The 26426-nt window shown below is 40.6% G+C and overlaps 1 protein-coding gene across 5 annotated transcripts in view; it reads left to right on the top strand.

The window, feature by feature from the left end:
• The window catches only part of CDH8 (cadherin 8), a 234424-nt gene that overhangs the window by 187384 nt on the left and 20614 nt on the right, over positions 1-26426 (top strand). For all 5 annotated transcript variants that reach the window (XM_081871927.1, XM_081871929.1, XM_081871928.1 and 2 more), the window contains 2 exons: positions 11820-11941; positions 19763-19880. In XM_081871927.1, the coding sequence (XP_081728053.1) occupies positions 11820-11941; positions 19763-19880 (240 nt within the window). The remainder of the gene's footprint in view (positions 1-11819; positions 11942-19762; positions 19881-26426) is intronic.

Raw genomic sequence — 26426 nt, forward strand, 5'->3', positions numbered from 1 at the left:
TCAGAATCTAAAGGGAACTGGCATTGGCCAAATGACCAAATCAAAAAAGGGATGTGCTTTTGTTCTTAGAATATATATTGAAAAGTGTGCTTTGCTTTCTTCTATTGACCATCAGTTTTCTATACAAAGGAACTGGTACTGTTTTCTGTACCATAAATAGATGAGTGAAAATGAAAAAATATCTTGTATAAATCTGAGCTCGGAGACATGGTGGTTGTTCAGTACATTACGGACTTACAGAGACTGTATCACAAGACTTAATATTTTTGTGGCCTAAACTATAGGACTATGTGATAGAGGACCTTGGCAAATGAAAGTCAACTTTTTTGTCACACTTGTGTATTAGGGTCTCCTGAGATGCTTCTTATGGAAGATATCTATTTGAACAAACAGCACAGTATTTGAAATATTTAATATTGTAGTAATATCATATTATCCTTGGTACTCATAATGTCAGCTTGATTTTCAGCAGCATCATTTTCAGTTCATTGAATGTATCTGAGGAAGTTGGTGGTTGCTCACAAAAATGAATGCTAATTTGCCAAACCTCAAAGCTGTCGCATACTTGGTTTGCATTTTAATATGGACCTTGCTAATTCACATTTCCTGAACCAATATGTGAATTTAAACACAATTTCTCCAGATTTTGTGATGCAGTTTTCCAACAATTCTACCCTGAAAGGATACAAAAATGCAATATATTGGGGGAAAAGTCTTGCAAAGTAAAAGCCCATATATTATGCAAAACCATGTTAAAAATGTGTATATTGGGAGAAATGTGCATCAAAAACATCCAAATGCTTATGCAGAAGTTTGCAATCCAATACGGAAATGGGGCAACCTGAGCTTAGGGTACAATACTGACAAAACCCTCCTCCCAGCCACTGCTGAAGCCTTACGGGCCCGTGTAAATGTACCAGGAAATGGATTGGATCCAAATCATCCTGTTCCCTTGACATGGTCCTAAAGAGGGATGGAAGGAGACAGTGATTCCATCTTACTTTTGTCACAATTGGTGCTGTTGCCATTTCACAACAGTTCAAATTCCACTAAAACCTACATTATTTGTCTCGCTATCTGCTATGGCTGAAACTAATTTTGGTGAGTTTCAGTGGAAGGGAAATGTAAAAAACAAAGCAGAAAATGACGTAGTTTTTTATGTTACATTTATGAACTAAGAAAACCAATGACAACAACCCCTGCTTGCATTTGTTTGCATGATTTCCATTCCCGACCTCAAACAAACATGTACATCACAGCAATTTCTGTTCCCATTTCAAACAGAGTTATCAAATATCCCTACTCCCAAACCGGGGTGGGGGGATCTGAGACACCTTTTTTCCGGGGGGGGGGAGGAGGAAGAGGAAGAGGAAGTGGAAGAGGAAGAGGAAGAAGAAGAAGAAGAAGAAGAAGAAGAAGAAGAAGAAGAAGAAATAATAATGGGTGGCGTGAATTCTCTGACTTCCACCCTTCTTGTTAGAGTTTAGCAGGGCTTTGGATAGAATGGCTGAACTGCCTTACATTTTTACTCTCCTCGCTTCATCCATTTTTGAATTGCAAGGTGGGGGGGGGACTAAGTTGACAGATGCATTCCCCACTCTCTCAATTTCTCTCACACACCCTCTTTCCCTTTCTAAAGCCAAATACATTTCTTTCTTTCTTTCTTTCTTTCTTTCTTTCTTTCTTTCTTTCTTTCTTTTTTTTTAAATATATGCATGAAGGGAAAGGGGACATCAGAGAAACCAGAATTGAGAGAAACTAATTGGATAGGTAGAAAGAAACTTCCAGTATTTTCAAAAATGTTCAGCTGATATCTCAAGCCACCCACTCAAGTATAATTCATTGATTTTAATGGCACTCTTCCAGATGAAGTGGATTTTGAGTACTGCAGCTTAAATAAAAGAATGCTTTTCTATTTTCTACACTAGTCCTGCACTTTCAGAAATGAGATTGAAGCTTTATTGAAAAGTTTACCATTGTCATTTCACAATGACATTATGGGATGCGGATGTCCATTGAATCCACTGAGCAGTGATATTCGCCCTGATCCACTTTGGAGGCAACAGGAGTGTTCTGCAAGTGCTGAAGTATTCTCCCCACCTCCTACGCGTCATAAAGAAAACACTTGCTCAGATTGATCACTATCAGTGTTTGTTCTCTGCCTGTTTATTCCTCAATTGCCTGTTGCATGGATGCCATTGACAGCAATATTTTCTTCCTAGGAGTAAGTAGCCCCAGCAAGCAGAGATGAGTGCAAAGGCATTGCAGTGCTTTGGAACAAATTAGATCTAGTTATGTGAAGGAGTCACTGAGTATAACCAAAGCCAAGTCAGAATGTGACATCACATTATCCTCTCTCTGAATGGCTGAACACTTTGATTCTGTTTCCATGTCATTGCCCATCCCCACCCCCAAAACAACAACAACAACAGGGAAGTGAATTTTGTCATCAGTACTGAGTATATAATCCCTGCACCATTTTGTCTCAACTGTCACTGTGATAGACTATGGCTATTTATACATCATGGAAGCAGTTAGGCTCCCCCCCACACACACACACTCTGCAGTATGCAAAGTCTGGTGCACTTGTTACATAAGGCTGACACTTAAAAAGTCCTTCCCATCTCAAACAATCCCCTCTCAACCACTGTTCTTCCTAACCAAAGAACTTGCATGTTTTATAATACCAAAATCGAGCTTTTGATGAGGTTACTACTAACTTTTACATATGGCCACAGAAGTGGTTTCCAGCAACAGAAATCCAAGGACATGTTGCACACAAACATTGAGAGGCAGGCAGGCAGGCAGGCAGGCAGGCAGGCAAATATTCCTCATATCTAGTGCATTGTCTAAAATGAAGATAGTGAGATCGTTTTATGCTTTTTTGTCAGCAAGCCAAAAAGCCTCTTTATGGTTTACCAAGAATATAAATACAATCACTGAAGTGCCATGTTATACATTCTCAAAAGAAAAAAAAAAGTTATGTATAGATTGTAAGTCATGTGGTTTTTAAAAAGCATAACATGGGAACACATTAAAACAAAAGACATACAACAAAATTATCCTACAGATTCCCCATGGGGAAATATATTATAATGTCCTAGAGAGTTTACTTATAGCTTTAACTTTTCTGTGTTATTTTCCAGTTCCCTACAGAATTACTAGTAACATTAGCATTCTTATGGAAGTTTTGCTTATTCACTCCCGACTTGCACTTTGTATAATTGACTGCCATTTAAGTCTTAGCAAGTTTTACTACAAGAATTTCCTGTGATGGAGGGAGGGGAGATGATGCTAAATCATCTGTTTATGTGCTTGTGCTGCACCCCAGGGGAAGCAGCACATAAAAAAGAGGTGTTTCACATCTTCTGTGGGCCCATGCCTGACTAAAGGGTCACAGAAGCCACTGGCTCACATCTGGTGTGCTGCAAGTATTGTTTTGTTTCTGGTCTGTTACTTCACAGGCCAGCTTCCACCATGTCCAGTGTTACTCTATAGGTCTCTATAACTCTTGGGGTGCCTGGTTTAAGTCTGGGACTCCTATGTCTTCCTGTGGAGAAACGGGGCTGGGCAATTCTGGAATGCAGCTATTCTCTTTATGGCCCGACCCAGCAGGGCTTAAGGGAAGAGCCTAATGATAGCTTCTGACAAGAGAGTAAGGGCCAAGCCTCCTTCCTTCATGTTAAGGACCATCACTTGGAGGCCTAGCTATTCCAGCCAGTTTTCTAGACTTCCACTGCACCTATCACCATCTTCATAGCAAGACCAAGGAAAGGCCCTATTACCACCATCTACTGGCAGCAGTATAATCCAACTCCACTCACAGACTTTCACAGAGCCTCATATTTTTCACAAACCACCATGAAATCTCCAGTACCAAGTCTCAGAGCTTCTTACCCAGAATATTCTTTTTATATCCAGCATGAGTCTCTGGCAGTTTCAGTTGTGTTCTCTATCCACCTAGCAATAAAACATATATAATCACAGAACTGTAGGGTTAGAAGGGACCCTGAGGGTCATCTACTGTGACCTTCTGCAATGCAGGAATCTCAAATAAAGCATCCATGATAGATACCCATCCAACCTCTGCTTAAAAACCTTCAAGGAAGGAGTGTCTACAACCTTCTGAGGGAATCTGTTCCACTCTTGAACAGCTCTTACCCTAAGAAAGTTATTCCTGATGCTTAATCAGAATCTCCTTTCTTGTAACTGGATGCCATTGGTTTGAGTACTACCCCCACCCCCCACCCCCCACACCTGAGCAGGAGGAAACAAGCTTGTTCCATCTTCCATGTGTCAGCACTTTAGATATTTGAAGATAACTATAATTTCTCCCCTCAGTCAAGTAAGAAGGAAGAGTTTGTTTATTCTGCAGGTGTTATGTTGAGGAGAGCAGGATTGTGTGCTTATTGCTAAATGGTGAAATAAAGAGATAACTTAAAAGTAATCCGAAATATAATTTTTGATATCCCTTTGTTCACTGTATCCTTAATACCCCTTTTTCTTGTTAAGGAAAAAAACATTCCAGCTATTTATTTCATGGTGTTCGCATTATTTTTTCTATTAACTTGACCTTCACATAGCTCATTATGTAAGTTAACACAGTCTCTGCAGGAGTGAGTGGGGTGGGGTGTCATAGCCTTTCCCTTCACCTGGCCTAGCCATTGCATCCTCTTCAACAGTGAAGAGGTGGGATTGTCTGACACTGTCGTGCTTGATGGTAGGGGTCATAACTTATTTAAAGGGCAATGATCTGGCAAAGGACTGGAAATCCCCTGCGGCTTATCAGAATGCTTTAAGAAATAATAATAATATAGAGTGTATCCCTGCCAAGGGATGAATGCGTAGTTCTGAAAAGGGCTTCTAACTGTGTTTATCTAACTGTATTTACTCCTGCATTGCAGGAGGCTGGACTGGATGGTTTATTATTATTTGTTATTTTCAGGAATGCCTGAACAGGGCTAATATGTTTGAAGCATTTTCTATTTCCTAAAATCTCTCTCTCTCTCTCTCTCTCTCTCTCTCTCTCTCTCTCTCTCACACACACACACACACACACACACACACGAGAGAGAGAGAGAGAGAGAGAGAGAGAGAGAGAGAGAGAGAGAGAGAGGAGTTACTATTTTGTGATGCATTGGCAAAATGCCTATGAGCCTGAGGTCAGGAAAAAATGCTTTTTTCCCCTTTGCCTTTTTTTAGCAGAAGGGCTGCCAAATGGACATCTGCATTCTTATATCTTATAAATCAGATATTTGAACACTGAGCTGCAGGCAATACCTGGTTCCAAATAAAATGAAGACAGAACCTTGATTTTCAGGGACTAAGTCCATACTATACAGCATCTGTCAGATAGAACGTGGTGCTCTTGTTTAGGGCATGCAAAAACAATATAGTTTGTTACAACGAGGAAGCAAAACAGCAAATGCATTTCATTTTCTGTGAATTTTGGCTGGTGGGCATCTCACTGTTTTGGAATTTCACATTTTTTCCATACTCCATAATTTTTAAAAGCACATGTTTTGCCTTTTAAAGCATTTCCTGCCTCATTGCTAGCATGGCTAACTGAACTCTGGCATCATCTAGAATACCAGGATGCCAAAAACAGAGGCCACAGAACTACTGTGATTCATAGCTAGGAGGCTTTTGCTATTACCTGGGTTAATCACAATAGCCCCCAAGTAAGGAAAGATACTGCTATGGGCTTCAGCTACTGACTGGAGGATTGTGGAATGACACATTGTCCAGGGCATTCTGGAAAACATACATAGAATTTATTCCTATGAAATACATCAAAATGATTTAACCATCAAAACATCAGCAGTAAAATATATATTCAAGAATTGCATATATAAAAGCGAAACCAATTGCATATACAAAAACAAATTCAAATCCATTATAGATACTGAAGCTGCCCTCCTAAAGGAGGTCACAAATGCCAAATTAAGGGCTAGAAGCCAAGATAAAAAGGCATGCCTCCCTGGAGAGAGCATTCCACAAGTTGGGAGCCACCACTGGAAATGCCTGTTTTCATGTTGCTGTCCTCTGAATGACATGCAGTGGGAGGGAGGTCAAAAGGGTAGGTGCCACCACATTGAAGGCCTGATTCCTGAATCATACAGAAGAGACCACATAATGGCAAAGTGATCATAAGAGGTCTGATAATGAATTGTGGCAGGTATCATTCCCCACCCCCAATCTTCTTCATCACCCATATATGATTCAGGTACCGATTCAGACTGTTTCAGGACATGGAAATGGGAGTAGGTCACCATCTTGTCCTACAACTCTGACAGCAAAATGTTTTGGGCTGACGCTGCATTTTATGAAGCAACTGTTTGTTGTGTCTCCCAGGGAATTAAAATTTACCCTTGCCTCTGTAGTTCCAGATTGCCTATCAATCCCTCACAGAGTGAGTGACCTTGCAGGATGTGTATCACCCCTGAAGGTGAATCAGCACAAAACCTGAGCATCTTTAATCAGACTTGTATATCATTGGAGTACAGCTGCTTATAGATTTGCAAGTGTTGTCCTTTGAAATTGATCACAAGTCTTTCATCATGGGAAGCAGTGTGCCTAGTCCTCTCTTCCGACATGCACTGGCCTTAAATACTATTCTCAGTCTCAGCACTGTGATACCATTCTTCTAAATTTTATCCAACCTGGAAATGAAATGAGAATGAAAGCCATGACAACACAGTTTAAAATGTGAGTTTATGTGTTCTGTTTACTGGCTGCAGTCCTATGAACCCAATAGAGCTTCTGAATAAACATGCACAGGATTTCACTGCTCACGGATTTCAATTTTTGCTGTCTCTTTTCTCCAAGGAGTTTAGGATGGCACAAATAGCAGCCTTCTTCCATTTCCATCTTACAACAATCCTGGGAGAAAGGTTAGACTGAGAGATGGTGACTCAGTTAGTGTCACCCAGTGACTCATGGCTGAGCATTGGCTTGAACCAAAGCTTTTCATCTGACACTCTAACCAATAAGTCAAATTGGTTGCTGAGCAAAGAGGGTGGGCTGCTGGCATTCAGGAAAATGTAGGTATTAGCTTCTGAAGAGAAACCAAGCAAAACATGTGTTGCCTTAATCCTGATAGCTAGCTTTCAGCTGAAGGAGTCATGATTCTAGTTTGTTTCAGTTGCTTACGGAAAGTGATGTGTCTTCTGTTTCTGGGCTATTAATCACAATGAATATAAAGTTACTATGGTGGAAACTATGGCCACTGTTCTCCATGGGCCTTAAGAATACAGGTGGTAGAAGTTGCACATAGAGCTGCACATGAGTTGAATGTACCTGTGCATGATCATATAAAGACATTCCTGCACATTGGCAAAGCACTACACAAAAGTAATGATGTAGATAGTGGTAAATATGATCCTCTCCCCTCTGCTTTTCTTCTGCAGTTCTTTGTCAATACCTATGTGTCAGAACTGCCCTAGGTCCCAGCTCACAGAGGACCAACGCCAGGTCGTTGTCATATATACAAAAGTCTTTATTGAAGTTCAGTTTCCATTTCAAAGCCTTGGCGCGCAGCTCTACGTCTTAAGCTCTAGACCGCCGAAGCTCCGTCTGAATCTCCTCCCCTTCCACACCAGTTTAAGACTCTAGCCTTGCTCCACCTCTTCCTTAGCTCCTTCCTCCTCTGGGCCCTCCTGCCCGCTGGGGTTTCACTCTTTCTGGACTCTTCTGACGCTGACTCCCCTGATTCTTCCCCCTCCCTCCGGCGGGCTTTAGGACCTGGTTCCCTATCCGGGCTACCTGCTGTGCCGCTCGCCTGTACATTTGAACTTGGCGCGCACGCCCAGCCGGCAACCTTCCTCTTGACCGTTCCCTCGCTCTCCGATGGAGGCGAAATCAGCCCTACCTCCTCTTCTCTCCCTCCTGGAGGAGACGCTGTCCCTGATACCTGGGATTCTTTCCCCCCCCCCACTGCGCTCTGGTGCGGAAACTGGTCCTGATATCCAGCCGCTGCTCTGGGAGTCCCTGCTGGCCCCTTGCTTCTGGTGCGTCCCCCCTGGGACCCCCCTTGCCCTGGCCATCGGCGCCCCCCTCTGGGAATCTTCTGATTCGCTGGAGAGGCTCATGGAATCTCTCGGGCCACTGTCATCTTCTCCCACGCTGCCCTCAGATTCTTCCCCTTCACTCTCCATTCCCTCTCTTCCCTGTGCCTCTGCTCCTGAGCCCCTGACACTATGCATACATTGATAATGCAGAGAAGGAGAAATCATAAAGTTTTTTGAAGGGCAAATTGTGCATGCAACTATCCCCTAATTTATTTATTTTGGGGGGGGGCGGGAAATGAAGCACGGGGAATTTCTACTTTCTCAGAACCACTTTAGAAAAGAAGAATTTCAGAAGCTTCCCTAATTCTAGCTTTTCTCTGTTAATGTGCCACCCACAGAAAACTTACCCTTTATCCCTGTACTTGAAATTAGGTAATGTTGTTGTACATGTCACTTCTGTATTGCTTAGTGCACTCTGTTTTTTGCAGATTAAAGATTGAACTGAGGATTGGTGGGTGGAGGGAGAATAGCATAAAACAGTACAGAATAAAATTAAGCTACTGTGCAGGTAGGCTATCTTGTTAGGTCCATCAGATACAATCTTGATAAATGTGTATCAAATGGAAATATTAACACTGGAACTTTGTAAGCTTGGGGAGGGGGAATGAAGCGTGCAGCCAAATCAGCAGTGCATTTAACATTTTGGAAAACCTGTTCCTATTTATCACAATCTGGCCCTGATTTAATGCTTACAAAAATTGTATCGAAATCCAGTGGGATGGTCTTCTGATTTAAAGCACTGTGCAGTGTGAGTCTGATTTATGACTGTGGTTCTTAATCCAGCAAGTGATAAGTACATGGATTTCTTTTGGTGGGTCTCTTTTACAATTTACTAATTCTAAACATGCTTATTTGGAAGTATTGGGTTTGCATATAAAATTTCATGTTTTGAGGGATAGCACCACTTATAATTGTTCAGTTGCATGGGTACAGCTATCTTAGTTTTAAGCCATATCAGGATTCAGACCAAACCCTTAAATTCAGCATTACTGGATCAGACTGCAAGTGCTTCCTGTGAGAAATGCTCAGTCTAATGCTCTCCTTGCTCTGCTTACTTACTACATGTGAGCTGCTTTTAATAAGGAACATTTTAAAGATATTCCCCCTCCACAATATGGAGTGATGTAATCAACTGGGTTAGGTTGGAAGTGGCTCAACATGCTATTTTACATGCTCTATGTACCTACTTTGCAGACTGTAGGTCAAAGATGGGGAACCTGTGGTCATGGGCATAGCCAGTGTGGAGGGGATGGGGCAGCTACCCCCCTAGATCAAGTAAGTCAATAAAAATGCTTAACTAACTGAGGTTCTGCTCCCCCTAACATGAAGCCTACCTCCCTATGCCCGTGGGCTATGCCCATGCCTGTGGTCCTCCAGATGTGAAAACTCCTCTCATCTCTGGCCATTGGCCATTCTAACTGGGGCTGATGGGAGCTGGAGTCCCACAAGTGGACCACATACTCCCCATTGGAGCTGTAGAACATCAATCCCTAGAATTTCTTAGAGCCTGTAGTTCATGGAAAAAACAAATAAATCCATTATGATTGCTGTATGCAGTGTGCAGCTATCTAGGGGTATCCCCTTTTGGAGGTTTCTATACTCAGCAAGTTCTTCTCTAGTGTTTAGCAAATTAATTCTTAAAGTGAATTCTCATCAAGTTTCTAATTATAATATCTTTAGGTTTAATGTTTGTATTTCAGATGAAAGACAAACATTTTGGGGCCAGTCACAAGAGGCATGAATAATTTCTTCAGAAGCTTATCTAATTAATTACATTCCTCTGTAATGTCTATAAAATTTGAACCACCATCATTCCGTTAATTTAGATAAAAGGAAATCTTTAGTGTTTAAATGTGACACTTGGCACTAAGAAACCAATGCATTCATTGTTTATGTATTTTTTTATCAACTTTAGATAAAGAAAATGCTTTTGAAATGTTTTGAATACTCAGTTTGCATACAACTTAATTCCCCTCCTCACCCTCAGCAAGAAGTACATTATTGTTCCATGTTAAACATATTCATGGTGCATCAATGAAGGCAATTAATTGCATGAAATCTTGCCGACCAATGTGATACATTGCATATTATGATGACCAAGTATACAGAGTTCTCACTTTTTGTCATGGTGCACCTTTCTAATATTCCTAAAAAGAAAGGAAAGGCAGACAATGACTCACTAGCATGTACTTACACTATCCTGTCCTTAGAACTAATCAAATTAGAACTAATGAGGGCTCTAGAATGAGGGACTGTAGTTCAGTGGCAAGACAGATGATTTGCATACAGAAGGTTCAGCCTGCAGTCTACAGGATCTAATAATCAGAATGCACAATGCTGAACAGGCAAATAGCCTGACCTGCTAAAAACAAGCATATTCTGTTGCCCTCTCCAGAATGTATAAGTTGCTAAGCAGAGGGTGAAATCCTGCTGCTTTGGCTGTGTGCTGCTGTTCCTTTCTGGGAACAGGCACACACAGCCAATGCAGGATATTGCCCCATGCTCTTGCCCATCAGATGGTGTCACAAATCACATCAGCTAATGGGCATGTGGGTAAGGCTTGGGGAAAATGGCCCCAAATATTAGTTTGTAGACTGGAGGTTACCCACCCTGCCTTCTGCCATTCAAAGCCATGATGGAATCACCCATGCCAGATAGATAGCAGGATATTTATTTTCCTAGCTTTTGCCTGAACGTCAGGAACCAGCATTGAGGGTTTGTTAGCTTGCTGCTAATTGGGTTTTGCTCATTGCAGATCTTACTAAGTTAACAAAGCTGTTGCCCATTTATTCCAATCAATGTCTCATGTAGTTATGGTGGGCACAAACTGTCTTTTTTTACTCCTTCTGTAACAGAAATAGTCAATCTTACCACCTACAACACATTCCAATAGCTTAATAACCTAATTAGCCCATGGATCAGAGGTCCCCCACTACTGTTAATAAGTATAAACTAGGATGAACTGATCAAGATTTTATGTGGGAATACATCCATGGACTAAAATTAAGACATACATCTGAGTAAATATATCTAGCAATTGGGCTATAAAGAGAGATGTGATAAATTATAGCTATTAATGGGGGTCAAAGCTTTTATTTCGACTTTACAGAACCTTAATGAACAAATATTTCAATTCAAAACAACATTTCTAGATGAGATTAATGAACTTCTGTTCTTCCATAATATCAAAATGTACTCTCTCTCTCTTCTTTCTTCTTTTACCTACATCAATTCCACTCTTCACTTTTCTTACAAAATCTGATTAGAGTTGGATTGTCTTTCTCCCCCATGCCCCCCTTTTTTTTGCCAAGCTGAAATAATAGATGTGCAGTCAGGCTGGCTAATAGAGTAAAATGGCAAAGATAAGCAACGAAATAAATCTTGGTTGTTTACAGCCTCTTTCCCCCATGCAGAATGCCCTTTATCAATAAAACAATGCAAACTTCATCAGAAAAAAGAATCTACCAATTTAGTCCAATAAGGTCTTCATCAAGCTAATCTCCAACAAACGCTGCTTGCAATAAGGATTTATTTGCTGTCTCCCTTTTGTGAAACTGCTGCCCATTCTTCTTTATCTTTTCCCCTTGGCCATTGGATAAAGCAGCCCAATTATTGGAAGCAGAAAAGGCCCAGCAAGCTTTCAGCACAGAACTGTCTGTCTACCTTGGGTCCTTTATGTCATTAGTATGAAATGAAGTGTGCTTACCTCTCTTTTTTCTTCTTTTCCACACTGTGTTTTTCTTCTCTTAGGAAACCCCAGTCAAATATCTCGAGTGCCTGTTGCTATCAAAGTTCTCGATGTAAATGACAACGCTCCCGAACTTGCATCAGGGAATGAAGCCTATTTGTGTGAAAATGGAAAAACCGGAAAAGTAAATATTTCTCTGTTGTCCACACTGTATAGTGGGTTTGCCCTGCCCCCCCCAAAACCTTTCCTGTTCCCTGTCTGTTAATGTGAGTTAAATATTTTCCCTGATTATGTGTGAAATTGAAAATAGGAAGGTATCTTATACTTAGACCAAGCGAGTCACTTAGTACTGTATAGACCATGAGTAGCCAACACAACTCTCTCCAGATGTTTTGGCCTCATTCTCCCAGGGTCAACATGGCCAGTGATCAGGGTACCATATGTGACAATAGGGCAGCTACAGGAACCTCAGGCCCAAATGTGGCCTCCCACGCCTCTCTATCTGGCCCTCAGAACTTTCTATAGGCCATATTCCTCCAGGGCCCTACTTCACATCACGAGTCTAGCTGGAATGTGTCCTTGAACTCTGATAATGTCTCTTGCTTGTCTCGATGGCACATAGGGAGAAGTGTGCAAATGTCTTAGAAAATAGTCTAGTGTACAAAGGTAAACAATAGGCCAATTTCTCCACCAGTTTCTGCCTCTGGTCTAGTCCACCAGAGTACGTGGATTTTGCAAAGCTTTCCACAATGGAATACAGCCCTCGGGCTGAAAAAGGTTCCCCACACCTGTAAGAGGGAATGGGAGTTTATGGTATTCCTAGACAGGAAGTGGAGGAGGGTAGTTAGGCAGAGTCAGGCTTGTGCTCCTGATAATCTCTCCTGCTCTACACTCAAGGAATGATTTAGTTGCACATTTCTTGCTGTCTGCTACTGTGACATGAGCTCTGTTCTCACAGTCAACATACTGAGAATGAAGGAGAATGAAGATGACTTGAACATCACTCCAATCTCCATGTGTTCATTTAATGACATAAGCAGATCTTACACATGCAGAGACTGAATGTAGGCTGTCTGCACATGATCAGGAATTGTTTGTGTGCTTTCTGCATGGCCAAGCCTAAACATCTATGGTTTATGAACAAGAAGAGTCTATTTACATGGCTGACTGAATGGGTATATAACTCAGGGGCAAGGCTTGAAACCACTAACCTGCTATAAGCATTAAATCTACCCATTGTGCAGGTCACATGAACAGACATATCTGCCACCCCTCCTCCCCCCCCCAAAAAAAAATGGCCACAATTGTTCTGGATTTAGATTAAAAGGGGAAATGGAGCCTTTTTAGAAAAGACTTGTTCACCATCTCTCTGGTATAAATACAAGTTGTGGGATCATAATATTTCACATTTTCTTAGAAAAACTGTTTAAGAAAGGGTGAAATAAGGCAGGAACAAGGTGGAAAGCAGAATAGAAGAGGCCTGGGCATATAAGGGACAGAAATGTTGAACAACTCCTCTACCCTATCCTAGAAATCTGGATCCACAGTGCTTGCCTTGTCCATCATTCAGTTTGGAGTTGTGCTGAATGATGTAACGGAACCTAATCTCCTAGGAAGCAATATAGCACAAATGAAACAGAATCGTTTTTATTATCCAGCTTGTGAAGACGCTGAGTGACAGAAATCCGGAGCTTTGTAGCTACCTCATTTATTTCTGGGTAGTGACATTTTAATTTAAATAAACAGCAGTTGACAGCATGACACTAGAGTTGTTAATCCAGCTATTCTTGTGCCTCGTGGGTGTTTGGCATTAAATTCACCATTTACCAAAGCAGCTTACCTGATAATAGAGTTAGAATTTGTTTCTTATTGTGGGCCTATACAAAAACTATGTGTGCCAAGATTTGATTGTTGCAAACAATCCACATTTGCACCTTCCAGCAGTCATTTCTGCAGCTCCTTCCTGTCCTGGTTACCCAGTTTATAATAGTGAACAGTCTATCAAACCACTGAAGAGTGAGATTAGTGAAATGTGGCTCCTAGCAAGTACCAGGCGTTCATTGAACATCTACTGAAGTCCAGATCCCAGTGAGGTGGTGTCAGGGCTCACTGTGCATCTGCTGAGGCCCACACTCAGCAGGGACCCCAGTGCTAACCCCTGAACACCCCCATCCTGCTTTCCTTCCTCCTGGTGATCACTGTCTTTCCACTTCTCCTATCTAAGCAAGTGAACAGTGTCTAGAGGAAGAAGATCAGAAATGTTCTTGCCTTACCTTCACATATTCCAGAGCCTGGGGGCAACCACTGAAAAAGTTCTCTCATGTGTAACCTTTTGCTCCATCTCAGATAACAGGAGAACTCTATGGATAAAAATGTAACTGAAATAGCTGGAATAAATTCTAGCTACAAAGCTGGCAGGGATGTAACAGCCCTCAAGTAAGTGGACATGGGGTGAGGGTGGAGGATACAGCCATGACTTCATCAACTACTTCATTAACTGACTAGTCTCATAAAGTCCTTGTCAGAAAGAGGAAAAGATCTGAACGAAAGCTCCATGTTGCAACTAGATCCTGCACACTAACCCTTTCTGCCCTTGTTGAAATTTCAGTTTGTGTTTGCTCAAAATGAAATTTAAGAGAAATAACAAGAAAAGCTTTATTTCAGCTGTTCATTGCTTAGGGCTAGATCAAGTAGCTGAACTTTCTCTTTGCATGTGTGTGTGTACGCGCGCACACACACACACACACACACACACACACAGTGGTACCTCGGTTTTCAAACGTCTCAGAAGTCAAACGTTTCGGTTTTCGAACGCTGAAAACCCAGTAACTTCTTTTGTTTTCAAATGTTTTGGAAGTTGGATGGTCTACCAGAACGGATTATGTTTGAAAACCAAGGTACCACTGTAGTCTGAACAAATCAGTGATAGGAGTCAGATGCAGGAACGTAGCAGTCCATTCAGAAAGAAACATTAGTCTCATTTTTGAGTAGAATATACCACACTCTCTTTCCCCAATATAGCCTCCTGGTTGCCATAAACCGGGGGTGGAGAGCAGAGGTGAATCTCTAGGCACTGGGGTGGAAACCTTAGTCTAACATCTCATGGGGGGGGTGAAGTGGTGCCCCACCTCCACTTCAGAACAGTGTGACCGCAGGGGTACTCTGTCAGAGGTGTCTAGTTGGAAGTCTTTGTCCAAAAGCCAAGGTGTGTGACAAATGGGCCATAGACCTTCGTTCAGCAGCGTGGAAGGGCCATCAATTTAGAACTGCATCTTGTGATGGACCCATTAAGCCCATGATCGACCCTGTCATGCCTCAGCCATCTACCAGAAGGCTGGGAGGGATATGCACCCAATGCCTAAGCCAAATTCTACCTATATCTGGAATCAATAGAGTTGTGGCCAGTTTAAAATCACAGGATGTTGTCCTTGTCCAGTTTGTTTACCTTCTTAGACTAGGCCTTGCTCTGAGGGGAGAGGTCACTGCGAGTGGGACTGCAACTCTTAACTCTGACCTCTTTTGCACTTGTGCTTTTTCTTGTCCCCCTTTTCTGCTTCGCCCCCCCTTCACTGCCCTTTTTAAAAAACTCTAGCAACATTACTGGAATGTTCATGGTAGGGCAGGGTGATACCCATTTGCGGATCCCAACCTTCTATAGCAATCCAGTGCTATATAAGGATAGGGGAGAAATTCAGTTCACATTAAAAGGCAAAGCTATCAAATTCACACTTTCTGAAACAATATGCAAAGTGAAACAGCCATCTTTCATAATTTAAACTTCTCTGTATTTTGAAATGCGGTTCTCTGGCCGGGTAATGTGTATGAAAATGCATTTACTAGGTAAAGTATGTATATAGATGCCTATATCAGTGAAAATGACATACAAAAATGCATTATATTAGGGGAATTGTTTTGCAGAAATGTGTACACTAGGCAAAATTGCACACAAAATGTGTTTATCGGAAGAAATGTGCACTCCAGCGCTGATGAATTTTCATGATGACAAAAAGAAAAACAGCACTTGCCAACTGAATTGGAAATGTGTAGAACTGAAGACTGCAAAAAATGAGAAACTGGTGGTACCCAAAATTTATAGGATAGTCGTGCACCAGAGTGCCAAGAGAGAGTGTGAAGTGGGTGGGTTTTTTTACAAGGAAATCAATTTCAAATGCAGATTCAGCATAGCAATCATGTGGGAGTAAAAATAATACAAGAATAAACTGAATATAGAGACCCTCCTCTAGATCTGAATTCTCTTGCGTCTTCCAAATAAATTCTTGATCATCTGACACAAAGAAAGAATGTGATTGCTTTCTACTATCTGAATACATTTACAGATTTGTAGGTTAACTTAACAGCTAAGTTAAATTGAGTTTGAATCACCTTAGGGGACTTGATTACATCTCAACCTCTTAGAAAACCTTATTTGCAGTCTGTAAATATACTGAGTGAACCATCTAATGCAGTTCATTCCTCCACATGTTCTATTTTGGGTCCTGATATAATTGAGAGTGGCAACCACGACTGCCGGTGACGTGACAGAATGCATTAAAAACTGTTGATGTATAACACTGCCAAATGAATTCTTCTTGCTTTTATTCTGAACCCATAATAGCAGAATGCTAATCTCAGATCCACTGGAAAAGCATGTCACCATCTGATTTGCATTCTTTACACAAATCTACAAATTTTAAAAAGGGCTGCTCCCCACACCTTTCTGCTTTTCTACCGGCTCACACCAGACAAATTTACTTAGTTTTATTTATTGTTTAACAAAATTCATATAAAAATTGACTGTAGTAAAACCTCTAAGCAGTTTACAAAAATATAAAAAATCATAAAAACACAGTTAAAACAGTTAAAAGATTTAAAGAGAATTTAAAAAATAAATAAATAAATAAATAAATAAATAAATAAATAAATAAATAAATATTGTCCAGTAGCACCTTATAGGCCAACTAAGTTTGTTCTGGTATAAGCTTTCATGTGCACGCACACTTCTTCAGGTACCTTCTTCAGATGCATGCACACAAAAGCTTATACCTGAACAAATTTAGTTGGTCTATAAAGTGCTACTGGATAATTTTTTATTTATTTTTATTTCAACTGCTTCAGACCAACATGGCTATCTACCTGAAAGTAAAAAAGAAGATTTTTCAACACTGATGTTTCTGAATAGGCTTGCCTGATCAAAAATGTTTTAAGCACACCGCAAAAAGAAAACAATGTAGGTACATTCCTGACATGAATTGGCAGGGAGTTCCAAAGTGTAGATGCTGCCATACTAAAAGAACAATTTCTTAAAACTGCAGGAGTATTATATGGCAACAGTAATAGTGTCTGAAGAGGTCAAGTGGGCATATGGGAGAAGCAAAAATACCCTATATATTTTTCACAGAAACAATCTACAACACAAAAACCACAGTAAATCATAAAACTATCTCTGTTTAAATAATGACTAGTGACAATGTGGTGCAGGGTTTTCAGAAGAGAAACTAATACAGTGGTACCTCGGGTTACATACGCTTCAGGTTACAGACTCCACTAACCCAGAAATGGTGCCTCAGGTTAAGAACTTTGCTTCAGGATGAGAACAGAAATCATGTTCTGGCTGCGCGGCAGCAGCAGGAGGCCCCATTAGCTAAAGTGGTGCTTCAGGTTAAGAACAGTTTCAGGGTAAGAACGGACCTCCAGAACGAATTAAGTACTTAACCTGAGGTACCACTGTACTGCTAACTCCAAACCAGACTCTTTTTCTTCATTGAATGAAAAGATATGAAAAGATCAAGCCAATGTACAACAGTGTGAAAGAACAAGAATGTGATGACTGTTTCTTCAAATCTTATTCTTCAGAGCATCACCTCACCTCACCACCAATGCACACTTTTTTCTTATGCAGATTGTTCTGGCAATTCACAGTGCTGCATATACTGAAAGCAATAAATTGTGGAAAACATTATAATGACAGGTCAATCACGAATGCCCCCCTCCCTTTCATTCTCTTGTGCTGTAATCTCCATGCTGCAAAGTGCCAAGGAGTTACTATAACAATGGTCATTCATTAAGCAGTCATTCAGCACACAGAGAAAGAGATAAATATGACTTACCTTTAGCACAGTAAAAAGAAGAAGAAGGAGGAGGAGGAGGAGGAGGAGGAGGAGGAGGCACCAAAAAGGTCTTGGGCCTTTGCCAGAGCCCACATAGCAGGAACATTTGCAGTTGCCTGCATGACATCATATTTGTATATGTGGTAAAATGCTTCACTGTATGCATTGCATGTGCATAAAGGTGAGGTGAAGGTTGCTATGGGAACCTGAAGTCTTAATTTCTTGACTTGAGTATCTGAAACAACAAACTTGGCACACACACACACCCAACACTATTTCATATGACATCCCACATAACTTGGAGGAAAGCAGCCGTGTTGAAGAGAGTTAGTAAAAGAAAAAGCAAATGTGAAGATGAGTGAGAATTGCAACTTCTCGTATAAGTTTGGTGGAAGATTTTAATGGAAGCTTATAACAGAGATTCAGGAGATTCAAGCATTACATTTAATAAGACTCCGTCTACACAGTTACTCAGCCTAATCTTGCTTTAATCTTAGGAAGATTAAGTTGGGGAGATGGCATGATAGAGGTTTTGTAAAATTGTGCATGCTACGGAGCAAGTAAAAGATACATTTCTCCCTCCCTCATAATACAACAAATGGAGCCCTTCCGTTAAATCGGCTGACAGTAGAATCGGGACAGACACACAAAAAGTACTTCTTCAGACAAACGCAAGATGTGGTGAAGCTGGAAGTGGGCATGAAAGAGAAAGTTTTAAGCAAGCGTCCAACTATAGATCAGTGGAGGCTGGTTCATTAGGCCAATGAGGCACTGTCCCACTAACCTCAGTTTGCCCTGAAGACAGCCTCCACCTGCCTGCCTCAAATGTCTCTTATTAAAGATGCAGGCTATGTTTTCCCAAAATCCGCTGGATTGTTCTCAGATAGTTTCCAGATTAATTTTCAGACTGAGATGCGATGAGCATCGGAAAGTGGGTGGGTGGCTAGGTAGGTAGATAACACTGGAGCCAAAAAGTCATGGAATATAAGCAGTTATAGCCTTTGGCATTTCTATGCAAGGACAAAACAATATATGAAATAAGCTGAGAAATTATTCACAACAGCAGTAATTGGTGAGAACACAATCTTCCTACCTTCACTGTGCTAATTTAACACCTGTCAAAGGACACAGCGTTAATAAACAGTGAAGCTAATAGCAACTACTCATCCAACACACTCACTGCTGCGGAATTGCTGAACAGGGAACACCTGGGGCTTCTTAGCGATTAATGCGGGACACAACACAGCTCAAGTTACACACTTTTAGGCTGCAGGCTCCATCATACTTGCTCCAAATTGAGGCCCATTGAAACCAATGGGAATTACTATGATGTAAAAAAATGGTTAGCACAGGGCTGTTATGGTTGACTGAATTTTGCAGGAAGTGAATTATATGCTTATCCCCTCCCCCTACCCGAAATCAATAGAATTTAAAAAGTGCTTAGCTTTGGCAATGATCCCTTGCTAACATCTGCTGAAAAAGCTGCTGTAAGAAGGCACAGGAGCAAAGGCTTGTAAAAAAGTTGGCAATCCTAGATAAGTCTAGTTTTATCATGGGTTGGATCCAGACTATTTTAGCTGGATTTAAATCTCATTGAAATTAATGGGGCAAGCTAATCATTACTTGTGCCATTGATTTCAGTGGGTACTATGTCCAACAAACTTAGTTCACATCCCCCTCAATGAATTTACTGGGATGTGACTGATTTAAACTTACAAAACAATCCTATAAATGTTTACTCAGAAATAAGTCTCATTGAGTTTAATAGGGCTCACTTCTAGGTAATTGGATGTAGGATTGCAGCCATAACTTTCCCCCCTTCCTATGTGCAGTTTAGTCAAACCTGTGAACTGATTTTGATTTAGATAAAACATTTTGTTTTCTTTATCCTGTTGTAGGTCATTCATACGATGAGAGCCATTGACAAAGATGATCCTAAAAATGGACACTATTTTGTTTACAACCTTCCACAGGAAATGGTGAACAATCCAAATTTCACAATTGAGAAAAATCAAGGTAAATATATATAATGCATAAATATAACACAACAGAGTATCATGTGCCCTGTTTTGTTTCTTTCTGCTTGCTTTGTTCTGTTTATTTTGCAAATGTCTCTTTCTCTTCACAAATGAGAATTTGGCTTCAGTCTTTTTCAAAATGTCTGGGACTGGTGCTGAAAGTCACAACTTGGGTTAGAGTGGTTTTAAGATATGGTAGTCACAAAGGAATTAAAAACTTCCTAGGACAGATTTATCTTCTAATTGGATTGTGGCTAATTCTGAAGTGCTGGAAATATCTAGTGTATTGATTTTTTTGTTAACGTCATGTAGGGATCAGCATATTTCCCCTGTTCTGTTCCTTCTCTGTTCTGTTGGTTAGATCTGTTCTCCATTCCACTCCTTTTGAATTTTTATGTTACAAGAACATTTTAAAATATTGCATAGAGGAGGTCACTGTTTGTGTATTTGGAATGTGTCACAAAGAAGTCTATGTCTATATACAACAGCATATGCAGTGCTATTTTTTCTAGGAAAAGAGGTGCCAGAACTCACCAGGAACGCCTCCCTTGTTTTCTTATAATGGCAATGGAACCCACCTGAAAGGTGCTAGAACTGAATTCTGGTGAATTCCTGCTGGAAAAAAGTCCTGAACATATGTAGAGGTCTTTTATATTCTGAGCGATAGTGGAAAAGGAAGGAAGACATAGGTGTACATAGCCATTTTCTTTCTTCATTGAATAAGTAGTTTTATATAAGCTACTGTTGAGCTTTCACTCTAAAGTGGAAGGAGTAGAAATTTGTGATTAGGTTGGACATATAACAGCTTGACATTTGGGCATCTAGAAGTAAATAAGGAATGGAATAACAATGAAAAATTATGTACTATGTCATGATATTGAAATTGTGTGCTTATCAATTCAAAGTGCTGCTTTTAATGTATAAAGTCTTGTGCAGTTCAGGATTCAAATACCTCTAGGACCACCTCTCCCCACATGAACTGACCTGGACCCTGTGATCATTGTCTGAGGTCCTTCTCCTCGAGCTTCCTCCACAGGAGGCATAGCCCTTTCAAGCAGTAGCTCCCTGCTCATGGGATGCTCTTCCCAGGGAGACACACTTGGCTTTTCCCTTTTCCCTTTACCACATATATCCCCAATCAACCACTTCAGTCAATGGAACTGACAGAGTTACAGGTACTACACAATACCAGTTCTGCATTTGTAAGAACTTGATATTTTAGTGTGACAGCACCTACAGTTTAGAACTCCCTGTCAATTGATATCAGACAAGCGCCTTCAATGTATTCTTTTCAGTGCCTGCTAAAAACATTCTTGTTTGGACAAGGTTACCCAAATTTTCAGAAAGCTGATGCAAGATTTAATCTGTTTTCAATCTATTGTTATTTTAACTTTACAAAAGTCTTAAATTATTGTTGTTTATTCTTCTTATGGATAATTTCATTGTTTTATCTTTTTTTGTAAACCAATTTGAGGCTCTTAACAACCAAGCAGTATGTAAATTTTATGAACTAAATAAACAGACCCATTGAAATTAATAGACATGACTAACTTAGGTCCCTTAGGTGGGTTTACTCTGAATATGACTAACATTGAGTAACATTGAGTCAAAGGACTCAATGACTCCTCAAATAGAAACCTATCTTGATGCAAAGCCAGCTGGAGTAAAGGAGAATTAGTATCAAGCATGTACTAAAAAAGGGAGGGGGCCAATAAAGTTGTTAGGTCAGCAAAGTTTGAAGGACAACTTACCTTAGCATTGCCATTTGAAAAGGAAGGGCACACTTTAATCCTGTCACACTCTAGAATTGTCATTTCATTCACACCGTGGAAGGAAGAAGACAAATTTGGATCCCTTTTCTACTGTCATTGAGTTATAAAATTTACCCTGGCCTCATTTCCTGGCACACAGATTTACTTGAAGGTCAGGCAGCAAATGAACAGTAAACAGTCTTGAAAGATAATTTTCTGAATGTGTGGATTGTCACATTAGGGACTGCTCTTCATTGGTTTGATTGATACAGTCGCTGGCTGCACTTAAGTCCCTTAAGCAGTGCATATCCATGGATGGCTCGTGCGTTGCATGTGTGCTGATGTGCAGCTGACATGCTGAATCTTCACTCTGCCTCCAAAGCACCATTTCAGATTTCACTGGATTGGGGGGGGGGGTGGAGAGAGGAAAGCAGGGAGAGCAAAAAGGTTTTATGAGACAAGATTCTCAGTCAATGTTTTCAGTCAAGGTCTGCTCTTTTATTTATTTGTTCAAAATTATTAGGTTGTGTCCAACTAAGCCCTACTCAGAGTAAATCTATTGAAATTAATGCACTTAAGTTGCCCATGTCCATTAATTTCAGTGGATCTACATCGAGTGGGACTAGCCTTGGCAAAAAACCTGCATTTATTTTTTAAATGGAAGAACGTGGACTAATATGGGGCAAAGCTAAAGATTTTGCCAGCAAAATGTCCCAGTCTTGTACCATCAGGACATGTCTTCCCCACCCCTTCATAATCAGGGGAGCAACATTTTTGCTTTGAAAGGCAACATTTTATCACGAGTCCTCACATATTTAAGGGTGAATCAAATGCACCGGTACAGAATAGGAAACACCTTGGCTTAGTTGCAGGGGCTGTAGTTTATCATAAGAAAGTGAGTCAGCTGTTTGATGCAGCTGCAAAATTGGCTAAGGCAACTTACAGTTGGGTGTTGTGGTTAGAATGTTGCCCTAGAACCAGGCAGACCAGGGTTCAAATTCCCCCCTTGGCCAAGATGCTCACTGGGTGACCTTGGGCCAGTCACTGCCTCTCAGTCTAACCTACCCCCAGAGGCTTGCTGTGAGGATAAAATGGGGAAGAGAAAAGCTATGTATGCCACCTTGAGCTCCTTGGAGAAAAGCTGGGATACAAATATAAATGCAATAAATAAAACCAAAGCAAACAAACAAATTCTAGAACCATTGTTTTTTTTAAAAAAATAAATCACATGAAGTAATAGCTCCATCCCCTCACCCACTTACCACTAGTCAGACCTCATCTGGAGGAATGGGACCAGTTTCCTGCATGTAAAGACATAGATATACTGGAATAGGTTCAGAGGAGGGAAATAAAAATGGTCACGGGTATGGAAAACAAGGCATATAAGGAAAAGTTCAAGGAAATGGGCATGGTTAATCTGGGGAAGAGAGGGTTTTATATGGGTCAGGGGGTCAGGGAGGTGGCAGTGACATGAAACCAGTCTTCAAATACCTGCAGGATTCTCTGAAGCCCTGTAGGCAAGACACCAGCTAATTTGAAGACTGGGAGAATTCATGTGATGGTAAGAGCAATCTTCAGTCAATGTGTTGTTGAATGACAACTCCTATTGTCCCGGAGCTTTAGTCATGCTGACTGAGGCTGATGTGAGTCAAATAACATCTGCAATAGCCACATTGGCTATTGCTGGCCTCTTCCTTGATGGAGGCCTTCATATACATACCAGGCAGTAATCTGTTGCTGATACTCTAGATTTCAAGAATCAAAAAGTACCAATATCTGTTCCACCTTCTATGATACTTTGAATCATAGAAGGTTGTTGACCATATTACTTCTGCTCAGTTAGTTCTACTCAAAGTAGACTCATTGATGTTAAAGGACATGATTAACTTTGATTCATTAATTTCAGTGGGTCTGCTCTGAGTTGAATTTAGTTGGATGCAACCCTACATTCTACGTTATACTGAAATCAGTGGAATTTAACTTCCATGTAAGTGTCTAGAAACAGCAAGCTAGTGTGACAGAACATGGAAGTCATTTGAATTTCTCTTTGAGCTTTGTGAGCAGTCCATACCACTTATTAACCTTCCCCCTCCAATCTGTTGCCCTTCTGAGGTTTCCTCCTCATCCCAACCAAAGTTGTTTGCAGAATGGCACAGGAACACAGACCTCTATAATTGTTTATATCCGCCAACAAATATGTGCAATGCTTTTTTTGCGTGACTAATTGTACTGCATTAAGGAAGTAACCTTTTTTTCTGGAAGAGCAATGTCAAAGCCTGCTTGCAGAATGGTGTGGTGTCCTTTTCTTAATCATCATTATGTTTCTAATAGGTTTTGATGCACACATATTGAAGGATACCCTTGTCTGTAAAACAGCTCCCTGCTTCCTGGGTTATAATTTCTATTTCACTTCAAATTAATGTTGAATGATTTTTTATTTTTTTACAAACACTAACTTCCTTATTGTAGAATACACACACACACACACACACACACACACACACACACATTCATTTTATTTTAACATCTGTGGAGCCTGTGGCCCTGCAGACACTGGAATTCATCCCTGATGTCTAGGGTGTGATATGGAGTGGGTGGCTGGGTGTTCACATGCATGCATGTTCTTTTGACCTCTGAGGTCTTATGTGGCTCAGGACCACCTCTTTCAATATGAACCAACCTGGACTCTGCATTCTTCATCTGAGGCTATTCTTAGTGTGCCTCCTCCATGGGAAGTTTAGAGGATGGAAACATGAGAATAAGTTTTTTCTGTGGTGGCTGTGCATTTCTGGAATGCTCTATCCCAACTTGCCTGGCACTGACATTGCACCAGGTAAAAACATGCTTTTTTTCATCAGGCATTTGGCTTTTAATTATTTGTGGCATTTTTGCATGTGCAGGATGTTTTAACTTTGGTATCCTTTTTTAAAAAAACCAACAACAATCTTTTGGATTGTTTTTCTTTAATGCTGGTTTTAATGTATTTACATGTTTCGTTTTTGCTTAAAACATTGTAAATTCTTTTGAGCTGCCATGTGAAAAATACAACAACAATGACAACAACAACAAATGATGATGATGATGATGATGATGATGATGATGATGATGATGATGTGCCAAGAACAGGTTGCAGTATACTCCTGCATACCCGTCCTTCAGCATCAGCAAATTAAAAACAGTTAAATTATAGTCACAGGAATAGAATGGCTCCTGAAAACACATTTCAGGTGTCAAAGGCCAGGGTACAGAAGTTCATTTTCAGTTCTATTTTATACATTTTATGTACATTTTAATCTAATATATGCATTTGTGTAAGCATTTTTTAGTTTGAGATCTTCATCACAAACTTGTAAGTGTGCATAATGAAGGATAGCTGTTTTTCTCTTTGCATATTGTTTTGAGTAGTGTGAATTTTCTAAGTTTGCACTGAACTAAATTTCTTATAAGGCTTGCATTTCCTGGGTAAAGTGAATGCTCCTGAATTTCTAAGGGATTTCATTGGCTGCTCTGCTTTTTTGCCTAGGTAAGAGAGCTGGGTGACCACAATTTTGTGAGTAAGAATTAATTTTAGGTTCAATTATCTTCCTTATCATACTAACAGAATCTTGGCAGGGATCCCCAACCTTGTGCCATGGAGAGCTGAATATTCTCATAAAGGAGAGGAAATACGCAGAATTGCCATTTCAATTTCCATTCCACTTATGTGTCCATAAGGCATCAAATTAGACACAAACATCAGTGGCTTTTGAGACAAACAGCTTATCAGGTGGTAGAATGGTTCTTGGACTATACCAATTTCCACATAGCAGGTGTCACATGGGTAGAGCTTTTCAAGCACTGTGTCAGTTTAGGCTGAGTGACTGGATGCTTCGTACTGAAAGAATATTCATGCACACAGAAATTAGGTTAGCAGAGAGGCTCGGTTAAGTGTTTTCTATGTAGGGAGCTTTATTTATATGAGGGTGTTTTCAATCATTCAGTCCCTTTCCCACCCACTGTCTGAAGTGGATAGGAATAGTTTTATCTTGTGATACACAGTTTGTCAAAAGAGCCTCTTATTTCACCATAGGTAGAATAAGACCAATCAGCAGTTATTCGAATGAATTATAGGTGCTGTAAATGCAAGCCTTCCCACAGATTCAAGCGCCAGGATCCCCAGGTGTATGAAATTGCTTTATAAGAAAATAGACCAGCGGCACATCTGGTCCAGTATTATCTACTCTGACTGGCAGTGGCTCTCCAGGGTTTCAGGTAGATGGGTTTGCCATTACATGCTGCCTGGTCCTTTTAAATGGAGAGGACAAGGATTAAAGCTGGGACCTCCTGCATGCAGAGAATACGCTTTGTCAGTGAGCTGCAAAAGCATTTGGCCAGCTGCTGGTTTGAAGGGCCCCTTGGCAAGGCACTCTTTGGTGAGGCCCCTTCGCCATTGGCCTTCACTGTCAGCAGTAGCAAAATGCAGCAGAGTTGACATTTTAATTTCCCACGAATATTCTAGAATAATGCTACATTGGGGACATTGTGAGGAATTAAAGTTGCAGCTCGACTTAGCAGCTGGACAGAGAAAATAAAACAATATTGAGCTTTGCCAGGGTGTTTGGCCCTGAGAACTGTCCAATGATGCCAGGTGCTGATGCCAGTCCTGGCCAGTGGTGAGAGGAGTTAAGTAGCATTGATATGTATGTGGGATGTGAAGAATCATTTGTTTCACCTGTCTTTTGAAATACATTGGCTTTGAAATACATTTTAGAACAGGGTAAAAAGCCCTTTCCAGGCAAAGGGCTGCAACTTTG

The sequence above is a fragment of the Podarcis erhardii genome, assembly GCF_964252035.2.
Source record: "Podarcis erhardii genome assembly, chromosome: 7".
Taxonomy (NCBI): Eukaryota; Metazoa; Chordata; class Lepidosauria; order Squamata; family Lacertidae; genus Podarcis; species Podarcis erhardii.